The 15,506-nt window shown below is 38.9% G+C and overlaps 2 protein-coding genes across 2 annotated transcripts; both read right to left on the reverse strand.

The window, feature by feature from the left end:
- Window positions 1-528: 528 nt before the first annotated feature.
- LOC101516676 (olfactory receptor 51L1) lies at window positions 529-1,476 on the reverse strand. The gene has a single exon (XM_004590069.2). The coding sequence runs from the start codon at window positions 1,474-1,476 to the stop codon at window positions 529-531; it is 948 nt and encodes a 315-aa protein (XP_004590126.1).
- A 7,144-nt stretch (window positions 1,477-8,620) lies between these two features.
- On the reverse strand, window positions 8,621-11,204 carry MMP26 (matrix metallopeptidase 26; the record flags this gene model as incomplete). Its single annotated transcript, XM_004590068.3, has 5 exons — window positions 8,621-8,649; window positions 8,732-8,893; window positions 9,349-9,474; window positions 10,135-10,283; window positions 10,975-11,204. Coding segments are annotated over 5 exons (696 nt in total), but the record flags the coding sequence as incomplete, so codon positions are not given.
- Window positions 11,205-15,506: the final 4,302 nt, after the last annotated feature.

Here is a 15,506-nt window from a genome sequence, read left to right on the forward strand (position 1 = left end):
CGCCAATCCGAAGCCGGGAACCAGGAACCTCTTCCGGGTCTCCCGCGCGGGTGCAGGGTCCCAGTGCTTTGGGCCGTCCTCAACTGCTTTCCCAGGCCACAAGCAGGGAGCTGGATGGGAAGTGGAGCTGCCGGGATTAGAACCGGTGCCCATATGGGATCCCGGCGCGTTCAAGGCGAGGACTTTAGCTGCTAGGCCACGCCGCCGGGCCCTCCATGTTTATTATTAACTTGAGAGATATGCATAAACATAGTTACATCTCATAAGTTACTGTTTATCATTAATAACTGATATAAACAAATCTATACAGTTTTCAAAATTATTTTTGGTACATTTGTTGTCATTATCAAATAGGATGTTAGTTATTGTCACAATTTGAGTTCAAGGAGACCTGAAGCTGATAAGTTAAAGATGAACTGAGGATGTGAAAAAATTAGTAATCTAACAAGATAATCAAAATACACATGTATCCTTTCCTATGCAAAAATAGCTTCCCCAAGATTTTCAACAGAGAACTAAAAGAGTTACTTAAAACATGTTCGCTAGTCCAAACTTACGGAGAATACCTAGACGAATCTGCTTTGTCCGGACACTGTAAACCACAGGATTCAGCACTGGGGGAAGAAGCAGGTAAATGTCAGCCATAAGCACATGAACAATGGGAGACAAATGCTTCCCAAACCGATGGACCATCGACACACCAATGACTGGCACGAAGAAAATGAGCACCACACAGATATGAGACACACATGTGTTGAGTGCCTTTAGCCGCTCTTCACGGGATGCGATACCCAGAACAGTATTGAGAATCAGAACATAAGAAATAAGGATAAAGACTGAATCCAGACCTAGGGTGACAATGACTACACACAGTCCATACACGCTGTTGACCCTGGCATCCGAACAGGATAATTTCAGAACATCCTGGTGCAAGCAGAAGGCGTGGGAGAGGTCATTGATGTGGCAGTAGTGATAGCGTCTCAGCAACAAAGGTGTGGGCAGTACAACCCCCATGCTCCGAAGCAAACAGGCCAAACCAATCTTGCCAATCACACTGTTGGTGAGGATGGAGGCATAGTGCAACGGACGGCAGATAGCAACAAAGCGGTCAAAGGCCATGGCAAGCAGCACCGAGGACTCCAAGAATGTGAATGTATGGATGAAGAACAGCTGAGTATAGCAAGCACTTGCCTGGATCTCCCGAGCATCCAACCATAAAACACCAAGCATGGTAGGAAGTGTAGAGAAGGACATCCCCAAGTCAGTCAGTGCCAAGATGGAAAGGAAGTAATACATGGGCTGATGGAGAGAGGACTCTACCCAAATGACAGAGAGAATGGTAACATTGCCAATAAATGCTACCAAATATGCAAGGCAGAAGGGGATGGAGAGCCAACAATGAACATACTCCAGTCCAGGAAAACCTTTCAGGAAAAAGATGGATTCCAGAGCATTGCTGTTATTCCATATCACCATGGTGATCTTCCAGTAAGGAGGCAGAAACTGAGAAATGTTGTGTATTATTCCTTATCCTACAGATCACTCTCTGTGAACACAAGCAATGTGATCAGGACAAAAAAAATCTCCCCTCCAACTTCACAGAAGCAGAATTTATGCAATGAGCTTTCTTTAATTTTTATTGTTACTATTATTTGTCATGACACAGTTTTATAGGGGGGATTTCCCCCTTTCCTTCCCCCTTCCTTCCTCCCATTTCCTCTTCTATAAGAAACATTTCTCAGTATTGAAGAGAAACAAATTCTACAACAAAGTGTTGTGTGCACAAATGTGGGCATCTCTTAACACAATTTTTTTAATTTGCATGAAAGAAACAGCATATTTTAAGCAATACAAGAAGAGAGAAAGAAAAACTTACCACTAATTATAAATATGAAGAGAGAATAAAGCCGGATGTCTACAGCTTTGCCTAAACCTTCTGGCAGTAATGTTCTTAAATGAATCAGGCACTGCTTGCATGGGACACTTCAATGCAGAAAAATTTAACTGATCCCAAAGGACCAGCCCAATTGCCCTTCAGACATTCTATTTGTTAGTTTATAATGTTTAGACATTTAAAACGGTGGATATTTTAATAATAAACAAATGCCCCCATTATATGAAAAAGTAAAAGATTTCCTCAACCAGGCTTTAAAACATGGGCCCAGCTACCTAGCAGGGACCTTTCATTGTCTCTGTTTTATCTCAGAAGAATCTTTCACTGCTAGTCCCTCAGGACTGGGTCTTATCCAGCAGGAAGACTAAAGTGGCTCAGGCTACACAAACTCTAATTCCAAAGAAGATGGGATTTAGACTATGCATTTTAGGAACAAAAGGAAATACCGTGCCATCTCCAGTTTTTCACTTCCAAGGAACATTTTTCATACTGCTCCTGCACATCTACTGAAAGCTCTTCTTTCTTACTGAGCTCATCACACACTGCAGACGTTAATGTTGAAGTATACAGAACATGCACACACACGTGTAACATTGTGATGACAATGTAGGTATTTCTTACTCTGTGCTAAATAATCTATGTTTTTTTCTTCAATTCTTCCTACTCTGATATAAATCACAGTTTTTGAGATAACAGTGATTGCCATTTTTCATAGAATTGTTTTACTCACTGTTCTGAGGTCTCTTTGTACAGGTAGAAATACTGAGAACATTTCCATTGTGAAGCCTGTGCATACATTGAATTTAGGACAGACAAAATGACAGGATTATATTGTTCATTTCTCTTTTTTTGACGTCACTGCATATATTTAAGGTGTGCAACGTGATGTTTTGAGATGCATACACATAGTGGAATGATCATTAAATTCAAATCATTCTAGCCATCACCTTCCGGTTGCCTGATATTTACGTGTTTAGAGCACCAAAAATGTCTTGAGCAATGTTTTATATTCACTGAAGTCTATCCTCCACGACAGCAAGTCCCTCTGACTTATTTCTTCTGGAGCCTGTCCCTGGTGGTCGCCACTCTGCTTCGCTTCCGTGTGTCCTCATCATTCCACTACTGCCCTGTCTGTCCTGTTATTCTGTTACCTTTTCTCAGGCCCGATACTGTTTATTCTCTATTCATTTTCTACTGACTCCATTTGTAGGTCATTAAAATGATTCACTGTCCTTTATTTGTATAAGTACAACTTAATCACACTGATTTGAGAGAGAAATAGCAGGAAGGGACTAGGAGTAACAGGGATTGTTTCAAAGGGTAAAGCATGAAGGTTCATGTCGCACTCACCTCTTCCGTGTAGTTGAGGGACAACAATGGAGGCTGAGATCCCGGCCTTACAGTCTGTCTATCATTTGAGTTGAAAGTTCCAAAAATTTTCTCGCACTGACCAGTTGATCTTAAAATGGCTGAAAAGATTTATAGTATGCCATAAGGTTCAAAAATATCCAATGGGGAAACCACACACTTTTCTGTCTTGAATAAATTGTACATTTTATTTCTAATAATTATATTCTTTTTCACACTATGTCTTGACACAAAGTATACCTATAATTGAGTTGTAATTTAAAAATTCTTACCTCAACTTTATACCGAAAGCAAATGTAGCATGTAAGTGCTCAACCTGAAATCAATGGTGCATTTTCCAAGTAATCTCTTCTGTTTTGTATCACTGTCCAGTTTTCTCCACTATAGATAAAGTCACATTCTCTATTTCTGTGACATTTCCTTTTTAGGTCACCTTAACTGCTCTCTAAATACAATTGTATTTCACAGTCTACTTCTTGCTTACATTTCTTTTTGATCTGGTCCTTGTATAAATCGGAGTGTTTCAGCATGAAATCCTCTATGTTTCAGTTCTTTCACTGTATTTCTTGTCAGTTCTCTTCAGATGTCTGTGCTTTTAGTTGTCTCAGAGGAGTTTCCATTTCCCTCTGAAGACCAAACGTGCACTGATTCCACACACTAACTCAGATTTGCTGTGGACCTCGGGTCTTGAAAACCTTGAGCTTCAGGAAGAGTGAGGCATGAAGGACTTCACCATCTCTTTAACTACTACAGGTTTCTCCTGGGGTTGAAAATTTGGGATTAGTGTGTCAGCTGGCTCCCCGGAGATAAATGCCCGTAAACACAGCTGTGGCAAAAACAGAGAGCCACAGTCCTGGAAAAACCAAAGTGCAGCTCTCCCAGCCACCACCCACAATGCTTTCTCACACATGCAGGTGCTTTCTCTACTCAAAAAATGTAAGAAAATGAAATCATAATGACTATCTGATCCACCCCATAAGGATACCGGAAGTTCAGTTGTCCCTAGGAGCATGGTATAGAACTATGGCAATGATGTGTAATAAAAAGTCCTTTTATCAATAATATTCACTTGTCAATGTAAATAGCACTTATAAATTATATTTTTTTATAAATCTGTGATATTACTATATTAAGATAAACAGTTTAGATGTTAACTCTCTCAACCTGGTCTGGGATCACCTCAGACAAAGTTTCTTCGGGGATCCCCCCAATCAAACTGCTGAACTCAGAACCCAACCATGAAGAGAATTGTCGGTTCCAGGGTCTGACAGTGGAATGCATGCGTCAAAGCTGAGCCTTCTCAGTGGCTCAGTCAGAGCAGTGGACAGCATATCCAGCTGCACATGGAGGATATGGCAGTACATTGGAACCTGCATAGGACACCTGGTACCAGAACAAAAGACAGAACAAATTGATCAACTACCCCAGCCAAGTGTTGGCAGTGAAAATCTGAGCAAGTAAAGACACTAAGGTGGACTATGTCAGCCAGTAGATTGTGAATAGATTTCATCGTGCTTGGAATGGTGAGATTGGCAGCAACTCAGAACAGTTGAACTATCGAAACCACTTGAGCAGTGCCCTCAGGGCATGCCCCACGTAGGGGACCCTGGGATGGTTGGGAAGGAGGATGTGGCTTCTCCCTTTGTCTCTCCCCTTCCCGCAGATACAGGAAGAAAAAAAAGATAAAGTGGAAATAATGGTTTTATCCACTTTCCTGTAGCCCTTGACCCTTTGTGCCCTAATCAGCTATGTAAAGATCATAAAAAGAAAATAAAAGAAAAAGGGCCTATTAAATTCTTTATTTTTAATTTGTTATACAGGTCCCAGAAAGATGGCATAGCACATAAAGCCAGTTCTCATGTGTGTACCAGTTTGTTTTCTGGCTGTTTCACTTTCCATTCAGCTCCCTGCTAATGGTGAGAGGAAGCAGCAGATATGGAATAAGTACCTAGCCCCTAATGGAACAAGTAAATGGCCCCCGCTGCCGACATGAGAGACCCAGATGAAGCCCCTGCTTCCTGGCTATGGCCTGACCCATCATTGCCCACTGTAGTCATCTGAAGAGTGATCCAGTGAATGGAAGATCTCTCTCTCTTTAACTCCAATTTTCAAAATTAATACATTTTGAAAATCAAACACATGTCCAGCACTGTAACATGGCAGGTTAAGCAGCTACCTGCAGTACCAGGGAGCTGGTTGAAGTTTTAGTTGCTCCATTTCTTTTCCAGCTCCTTGCAAGTGCTCATGGGAAAAAACCCAGAAGATGTCCCAAGTACTTTGGTTCCTGCACTCATATGAAAAATTCAGAGAAAACTCCTGGTTCTTGGCTTCACCCTTGCCCAGCCTCAGCCCCAGCTGTTGAGGCCATCTGGAGAGTAAATCAGCACATAGAAGATCTCTCTCTCCATCTCTATGTCTCTCTCTTTCTCTCTAACTCTACCTTTCAAATAAAATAAAATCTTATAAACATCCTAAAACAAACAAAAAAAGTTATAAGTATCTTAGACCCCTTTTTTTTTCAATTCACACTTCAAAAATTAATCCGTATTTCTATCTTTATTCTTGATGCTTATATCATTTTAAAAGGTTTGTTTATTCATTTATTTATTTATTTGTAAGTCAGAATTACAAAGAGAGAGAGAGGGAAAGAAACAGAAAAAGTGCTCTTCCACCCTCTGTTTCACTACCCAGGTGATTGCAAAGAGCAATAGCTAAGGCTGAGCCGGGCTGAAGCCTGGGACCAAGATCTGCTGGTCTCTCTTGCAGATGGTAGGGACCCAACTACTTGGTTCATTCTTAATTGCTTTCGCCAGGATATTTGCAAGGAGCTGGATCTGAAGTGGAGCACTTGAAACATAAACCAGAACCCATAGGGATGTTGCTGTCACAGTTGCAACTTAACCTCCTATTCCACAACATCAACTCCTCCAATCTTTATGTCTTACGTCTGTTTGCACACTCCACAAGTTCATATAATCAGTGCAGTAATAGAAGTGGTAAACACTGCTTTCTTTCATTTCTACAGATATTACAGGTTAAAGTTTTCAATATGCCATCACTAAATGGGCTTTGCCTTTATCAGATAATTTGACTATCTTCTATTTTTCTTGTAATAATGGAATCCAAATTCTATAAAATTATTTTGCATCCACTGAGATTTTCAATTATACATTTTATATTATTTTGCTTTATTATGCCATCAGCGTGATTAATTATATTGATTAGTTTTCAAATTCATTCTATTCTGTAATAAATCCAAGTTGGACATGACATTTTATTTTTCTTATTGCCGTATATAATTTACTAATATTTCCTGAGGATTTTTATATCAATATTCATTGTTGAGAATGGCTGCAGTTTTTCTTAGTTATTCTGCTATGATTATGCAAAACTCAAAAGTAACAGGAAATACCCCTCTAGAAGATTCTAATTTTTGCATGATTTTTTCATCAAATGGATATTCAAAAGTGATTTTTGACTTGATATTTATTTGAGAAGTGCACACACACACACACAGTGTGTGAGACAGAGAGACAGAAAGCAAGCTCGTATCTGACTATTCATTTCCCCGTATGCTTTCTACAACAGCAAGACCTGGGCCAAGCGAAAGCAGGAACTAAAAACTCAGTTTGTGTCTCTCATTTGGATGACAGGGTTCCAACTATTTGAATCATCTGCTACCTCCCAGTGCATGCATTAACAGGAACCTGGAATCAGGAACAGAGCCAGAATGCTCACCCAGACACTCTATGTAGGATACAGATTCTCAGTAGCATATTAATCTCAAAGCCGAAGTCTACCCTAAAGGGCAATTTTAATTATAAGCTCGTTAAGTAATCATTACTGACAATTCAGTTTTTCTCTTTCATTAATTTTAAAACTATTTGTAGAGAATTATAATTGAAGATTATACTTTTATACTTTACAGAACAAGAGGGTTTTTTAATATTTATCAATATTTATAAGTTATATTTATCTAGGAATGCAAAAAACATATGCTTTGTTTTTCATCGCCTGAAAGACTTTTTCCGTGTCTTTAGCAGTGTTCAAGTGTCTCTATTTTTTATGTCTAAAGCTGAATTCACACAATTCCATTCTTGCTCTGCTCATTCATCTAATGTGGTCACAAACGAGGTGACCACAGTGGCACTGTTCTCCTGGACAAACCCCACAGAAACAGAAAGCACATTGCTTCCCAGGTTATATGTCTAAACTCAAAGGGTTCTCACCAATTTGCTGGCTTCTTTCTCATCAGTTTTCATCCAGCTGCTCTTTAAATAACTCAGAATTGTGATTCTTTAGAAATCACTCTCAGATACTCTATAGTCTCAAAAAGAGCTATGTACTGAAATTGCTATAATCTATATTCTCTTTTATCATGAAAACTTTGTTATTAAAATATCTCCATAAAGAGGTCTTCCTTTTATGTGACTGCCCCTTCTTATGTGCTCAATAATTTAATCTTACATCCCATATTAATTAACATTGTAACTAGTTTACAGTCTTTTTTCCTTAATTAGAAGATCTTCATTTTAGCTTACCAACCCCAAATTTAATTCCCTCCTTTCAGATTTTTCATAGCAAAGGTGTAGTACATGAACCAGGAACCAGAATAATCCTTTACTTAAGATTACTTTGCTAATTAGCTTGATAAATGCCAGTGTCTGGTCAGGTGAATGGGCCAATCCTTCAGTTTAATGTCCTCTGTGATTCTCTGTGGCTTTTGCCATGTGTCTGATGAAATGTATACTCTTCATCTGGGATTTCTTCCTCTAAATAAAAGCAGCTGAAAGATGGACTGATGGTATAAATTTTCATAGCCATATGACAATGTGTAAAGTTATTGCAATTACTTCACAAATGCAGAAAGAGTCATAAAAAGTAATTGTTCGATTATTTTGGCTTACAAGTGAATAAGTCATGAAATCCAACAATTAGCCTCAAATGTTTACATCTTCAGTAGAGTATTTAGAACATTCCTTTAACTCTGGATACATGAAAGGCTTATCCCTAAATTTTATCATTCTCTAACAAGCAACTAATTCCAGTTCCATGACCACCTCAGCTAGTGTTGTCTACAGAACTATATTTTCTTTTGTCCTGATCACCATAGTTGGGTAGATCAAATGTCAAGACATACCAAATTGTGAAGGAAAAAATGGAAATCTTTAAATCTATCTTTATTGTGACCCACAGGTGCCCAGTGTTGATTCGTCTTTTAATATTTTTTTCATCTATCTTAATTTCTATTTTTTAGAACTTAATTCCAGTTCTCAAGGCTGTTTCCAGGTTTTAAATTCTCTTATCTTCCAATAAAGTCATTGAAAAGCCAGGTTAAATGATTCTTCCATGCCAATATTAGGGCATTTCAGATGAATCTTTTTCTCCTTGGGAAGATAAAGAAAAAAGAATAGTAAATTTTAAGTGGGATTTATTCCCCAGGTCCCCTTTCTACCAGCTGGTACAGACCATAAAGTTGCTGAATTCTTTGGATATCTTCAGCACTGAGGTGGAACTTTTTAGGATTCTGATAGTAATAGATGGGATACATTATAGATTTTGCATTCTCAGAATGTTTCAGACCCAGAGAATGCCCAATCTCATGAACGGCAACCAGGAACAGATTAGATCCTGTAAGAACATAGACAAAAAGATAAAATTAACGCCCACAGGGAAGGCAATATATGTGTGAAAAAGAAAGAAGGAAACAAATGAGAACTGAAAAGGAAGAAAAAACAAACGTTAAAGGATACAGGAAAGTGAGAAAGACAAGGAAAGTGGTTAAGTGGGAAACAGAATGGCAAAACACAAAGACAAGCTGAACGTGCACAAGACACACATGGAGAAGGCTCAGAGACCAATGAATGGGAACAAGGAAAAAAGAAAGAAGAAAAGCACAAGGTGTTTAATAGGGAACATCTGTTTAAAGTTGATATCTGGCCCACCTCTACTCATGAAGAAGGTTCAATCCTTCTGCTCAATTTCCCCCACCTCAGACTGGCCACCTTGATCCATCGCTACATCCTCTTATGCATCGTAGGCCCAGATGGAAAGAGTTCTAACACACCCATCCTACAAAGCTTTACCTTTGTTTGAAGTTGACCAATGTTCATCCTTGTCAAAATGAACAGTTCCCGGATGTTGAGAATCTGGTAAAAAGGCATGTCCTAAGATACCACCTGGCCCATCAAAGGACCAGCAGTCTCCATGGGCTGTGAATGGCAAAAGATATGATCATCATGGCAGAGAAGGGAAGGGAAGGGAAGGGAAGGGAAGGGAAGAGAAGGGAAGGGAAGGGAAGGGAAGGGAAGGGAAGGGAAGGGAAGGGAAGGGAAGGGAAGGGAAGGGAAGGGAAGGGAAGGGGAGGGAAGGGAAGGGAAGGGATGAGCAAGGGGAAGGAATTCTCTTAGTAAGTATTGGTGCCATAGGTGGATAGATGGGGATGTCATAAAACCACCTTTGTGGAGGAATAGGATGGGGTCAGAAATCCAACTACTTCCTATATTCTGAGGTAAAAGAAAACAGGAATCAATTTCTACCAGAGACAGCTTACATTTAAATATCAAATTTTTCTCCAAGCATGGGATAGAAACAAAATTTAACTTCTGCAGGTTTATGTACACAGGCTAATCTATGTTGAATGACAATGTCAGCAGGTTTTAGAGCTAAGCAGCATCCTTTTAAAAGGATATGTGCAATGTCTTACTTTCCCCTATTTATAACTCATTGGACCACTACTTTACCTATTGTTTGCCTGTGCTTAAATGTCTCCCCTGCATTGTAAACTTTGCCTTGCATGGGGATTCTTTTCTTACTCAGGAGTGTCCCTTATACCAGGCATCATCCATTTGTTCCTATGTCCAGTTCCTTACCTCTCTTCCAAAAAGAAAACTTAATGTCTGCATCTTGGCTTGCCACTTGCTGAAATATCAAAGGGCTCACTTTGCTCCAGACAGAAATGGCGCTATGTATAATAACACTCACAGTGGATGGTTTCATGCCATATGGGAAATTGATGATGCTAAGAGAAAAAAAATAACTATTCACACAGAATAGTTCACAGGTAAGGGGATAAAAATGATTTTAAAATGAATTATTCTTCCTTGGGAGAGAATATTCAGTATTTTCAGAATTAATTTTTCTTACCTACAAAACTGAGTTAATCCCAGGCTAATTGAATTATAAAGCCAATAAATTAAACATGCAAACTGTAGATTTTCAAGATTTTAATCAGTTCTCCACATTGATATGATATGAATTAAACCCTGAGCTCCAAGTCTTATTATTAAAAAAAAAAATCAATAACAACAACAAAACACAACCCCTAAAAGATAATTGAGGGGAAGTAATAAAGTCCATGTGAAATATCTTAGTATCTTGTTTTTTTTATTTTAAATAACTTCATTCTATTTAAAATCCCCCCCCCAAAAAAAGAGTAACACAAGCAGAGAAGTTCTCAAAATTTTATCCTATAAACACCCACATTGGAAAAAGAAAAGATATTTAAGGATGAATATTGCATTATGACTGAAGAACAGTGGTTAGACTCCATGTCCTAAAGACTTGGAACCTAGAATGAGACAACAGTAGAATTGCTTTATCTGAGGAGGAGTTTGAGCTTTGAAGAAACTGTCAGGGCGGGGTGACAACAGAGTGCCTGATTGTAGGAAGTGAACATAGGGAATCACCCCACACGTCCCTGCAGCAAGCACCTGTAGGTCAGATTGGACTTGTTCCACTTGGAGCTTCCTGGCTTGAGCGAGTGGCGATCCTCATCAGGCACCCCACAGCGGCGCTGCCTCAGGACTCCCAGCAGCTTCTCATGCAGTAGGCCTGTCTCATTGTGACCAGTCTGCTGCAGGAACTTCGTCTGCTCCTTCTGGGCAAAAAGTGACGGTTCCTTCTCTGTCAGAAAAAACTGATACAAATAGTCCCGTGTGAGAGATCAGGAAGTCATGGACACAGACAGCAGGGAAGACCCAGCATATCACGTTCCTAGGGTAGCCTTATTTAAGGCCTTGAGAAAGATGGTTTGTTCCTTTGTTTGTTTTTTTCTTTTGTTTTTATTTTTGTTTTTGCTTTGTCAGATTGGCCTTATCAAACCTCTCAGTTTGTCAAATGATGGCGCCTATTCCTAATTTCCTCACTGGAAAGATGATACTAATCACAAGTGTCAGAATACAACTGGGTTGCATAAATGGCAAACAACTCCTCAAGCATGAAGCGTCCAAGTTTCAGGGGACAGAATCTAAGAGTACACAGGACATGAGATTTTTAGAAGGGAAATACTAGAAAGAGGAACTTGATTGTTTCGAATCAATTGAAGTCATTTTAGTCAAGAAAGGATAAGTGATTCCTAAAACACAGTTTCTGGCTAGTTCTGTGTTACTCAGTTCATTTGTACTTACACATTCTATTCCACTAAAATACTATGAGTCTGTGGTTATGAACCTACTGTAACAATATGGAGGAATTCAATATAGGGGGAGGATCTGGGAGGGGGTTGAGGGAATCCCAGAGCCTATGAAACTGTGTCATAAAATCCAATGTTTTTTAAAAAGTTATGAGTCTGTTCTTTACCTCTTCCTTATGTCTCCTGTTTTTCTTTCCAGTCCAATGTGCTAACACAACTTCTGAGGAAAATCAACATCTTGGTTTACCATCAGCTTTTCTATATCTACGTTTGAACTCCAAAAACAATCAAAGTAATTTAAGAGAAACGCTTTGTTTAATACTACTTGATTTAGCCACAGTTCTTAATTATAGTACTTAATGCAAACCCATTGTTAGATTCATGTCTCTTGCATAAAACTGCATTTGAAAGCCTTTCTTATCATCTCAGCTGACTTCTCAAAAACAAATGAGCTACCACAATTTTCTGGGTTAAACATTAGCAGGAAAATGGATCTTGTCCCTGACAAATCAGAAAATGCATGATTTAAATCATATACATGATGTTTATTTTGAATTTTTAAAAAACATTGAACAAATACAGCTTCTGAAAGAATTGAGGGTGTCAGTAGACCATTTGAAAGATGTGTTTATTCAAGAAAAATTATGAATTATGTCCCTTATTTGTCCTAACTTGTACATAGAGCTGAAAATGTGGGAAATGGGCAGGGAGCCTGAACTGTTCATTAAGCACAGCAGACACAGTGAGGATGGCTCACATTATCCTACAGAGCCACCAATATATTTTAGATTGCAAATGAAAAATAAACACATAGTTTGAATAAATATCTTAATATATAATTTCAGATATTTATTTGTCTTCATAGTATACAATGAGTTGCAGGCATAAATATATGTCTTATGTATATGTGTGTATATATTTTGTCTTTATATAATGTAATCACACAAGGAAGGTATCACAAAAGATGATGGAAAAACAGAATTAAATAATAATGTGCATTTTCTATGGAGATTTGAAGATCCCTCACACACACTCACACACAGAAGAGCCCATAAATGCCCCAATGTGGAAAATGTCATCCTGAATAGCACACCCACCTTAGCAGAGTCCCATCCTTCACGTTCTTTTGCATGGTGCACTAGAGAAGCCAAACACCAGAACAGAAAGATAGTGGCTTTTAAGACAGCAGTCTGCATGAAAACATTCATTTTTACCCCTGCCTGAATTCACATGCCCAAATAGTCACCAGGCTTTTATAGCAGAGCAAGCATCCTTCGCATCAGTGAGTGTCATTTTGAACTATATGAAATTTCAGGAAGAATGGCCAGCATGCCAGGGTGATGACAGCAGTTGTGGGCTGTATTTATACATTCATTTCACAACTGACAGCCACAGGATGCCCGTGCTCAAGGAAATGCAAGCAAGTCTCAGGACATAGGAGTGTACCATTTAAAAAAAAATTAGAGAAAGAAGTGGATGTTTGTTACAGAAGTTAGTTAAGCTAGAGTTTGGGACAACTGCTGTCCTACATGCAAGTAACTGTGTTCAAACGCTGGCTCTGCTCCCAGTTCCAAACCCTGCTAATGTATATCCTGTGAGGCACCAGGTGATAATTCAAAGTAGTTGGGTGCCTGCCACTGCCTCTCTTGTGGGAGATCAGCATCGTGTTGTGGATTGAATTCTCAACTCTTAGTTTCGGACTGACTCAGGCTTGCCCTGGCTGCATCCCTTTAGGGAGGAAATCAACAGATGGGCTCTTCCACTCTCTCTCTCATAATCAAAATAAAACAAGTAAGAAAAGAGCAAAAGGAAGGTATACGAGCAAGTTATTATAGCTTTCCCCTGTAGAAAATTCACCAGTTACAGATAAACATGACCTATCCCCAGGATTTAAGAGAAGAAAATCAAGAAAGGGAAAAGTGTCTAGTGAAATAAACATTATAATGACAATATGAAAAGTCACAAACATCCACGTAAAGGAGATATATGAACACACAGAAATAAATAGTTAATATTTTTATGTTGAAGAAAAAAGACCATACTGGAAGTCTAACATAAGAACCCAGACCTGGAACTCGCGGGAGGGAGTAGCACAAGTGACTGCAAACAAAGAACCTTGTGCCAAACACAATAAATAAAATCAAATTGTAGACCTGTGGGTGACACAGCTTGAAACTTGCCCCAGGGAGAAGAATCTGGTAACAAGAAGTACAATGACCAGGAGCAAAAGAGGAGATAAAGGCACAATGAATATTACTGAAGATTCCCCTGCAAAGGCACAAAAGCCTTTGCCAACCTCAGAGTTAACTGAGAAACACATCAAGAAAATGGATGATGACGAATTCAGTTTTGAGATAGTGATAAGCGTTTTAATAAATGTATGAACAAGGCCATGCAATGAGTTGTTAACCTGGCCTGGATTGATCAGAGAAGTACACAGAGTCGATGAAATGAACTAGGCTTTGAAGATTAAGGAAGTATGGTAGGAACTAAGGAGGAAACCTCAGACCCAGCTCAGGTCATTTCTCTTGAAAGAGTATAAACTTAGATTGAACTAACTCCTTTCATAGATGAGAGTGTAGAGATGAGTGCCAGACCTTGTATGGGTTTAAAAGGTTTAGATTTCAAGTAACCCAAGGTGGTTGGATTGACAGTACATCACTGACAGCAGCAGCCATTTCACTAACAGGAATGTTGCAGATGACAGGCCTTCTGTGAGTCTCTCTTGCTAATTTCTGTCCTGTGATCAGAGTGACCGTCCCCACATCACACCCATCCCCATGGACAGACCATCGCAGTGACCAGCCAACGGACACTTACAAAGGCCCAGACCTTTCTCCCAGTTCATGGCAGTTCTGGAAGGAAATCTGACATCTTGGCACCATGATTTCTGAAAAAACTAAAGTTGCTTCTGTTATGGTTTAATGGATTTATATGTCTTTCTCCACTAGTTCCATTTTTTTCCATCTTACTTGGCCACTTAACTTGAAGACACACCTGAATAAACTCCTGTACACAAGTGCATACTTCAGTGTTTCATTAAAAAGAAACCCAACTCACAACTACATCATTATTAAGAACAAATACAAGTGACTCAAAGGGAAAGATTCTTTGCAAGTGACATAATAATAAAACTAAATTGTTTGATATGAAAAGTACTTCCATAAACTAATAAATAAAACTTTAAATAGACAAATTATTTGATAAAATGGCTTGTAAAAAGAAACCCAAATTCTCTTGAACATGAAAAGAAAACTAACATGTTTTTTCTTACAAGGTAACAATCACATTTACCAGGAAAAAGCAAAAGTTTATCTTATCATAGGGACATATGGCTAATCACTTGAAAAAACAAAATGTGGCCAACTCTCTAGAAACATCTGAAACTCCAAGAGAGCACAGTTAACTCTGTAGTGTAGAGCAGGGAAGGCCTCATATGCTATTGATCAGAAATGGCTAATCCAAATGCGTAATGGGAATACAGGTGAATGATCGTTGAGTCAACCCTCATTTAAGGACTCACCTGGGTATAATACATGCAGGCTTTTTAGTGCCTTTGGGAATAGCTTTCTGAGTTGTCATCCATAGAGGCCTCTGTTCAATTAAAAATGTATGAGGTAGGAGGGTCAGAATCAGAACATCATAATCTATACCTGTGCTTTATAACTTGCAGTGACTTCATCATCCATTCATCTCAGTTTGATCTGAAAGTACAGCTTAAATGGTAGTTATCCTGGTAAGTATTGAAAAGCATTAATATTAATTGCGTACCTCATCCATTAAGGTCATTTGAGTGAGTGTCATATCCTTAACAACTTATTACAATTTTTG

The sequence above is a fragment of the Ochotona princeps genome, chromosome 4 (assembly GCF_030435755.1).
Source record: "Ochotona princeps isolate mOchPri1 chromosome 4, mOchPri1.hap1, whole genome shotgun sequence".
Taxonomy (NCBI): Eukaryota; Metazoa; Chordata; class Mammalia; order Lagomorpha; family Ochotonidae; genus Ochotona; species Ochotona princeps.

Excerpts from the sequence above, each read along its gene's own strand:
- LOC101516676 (XM_004590069.2), bottom strand. The coding sequence starts at position 1,476 with ATGGTGATATGGAATAACAGCAATGCTCTGGAATCCATCTTTTTCCTG.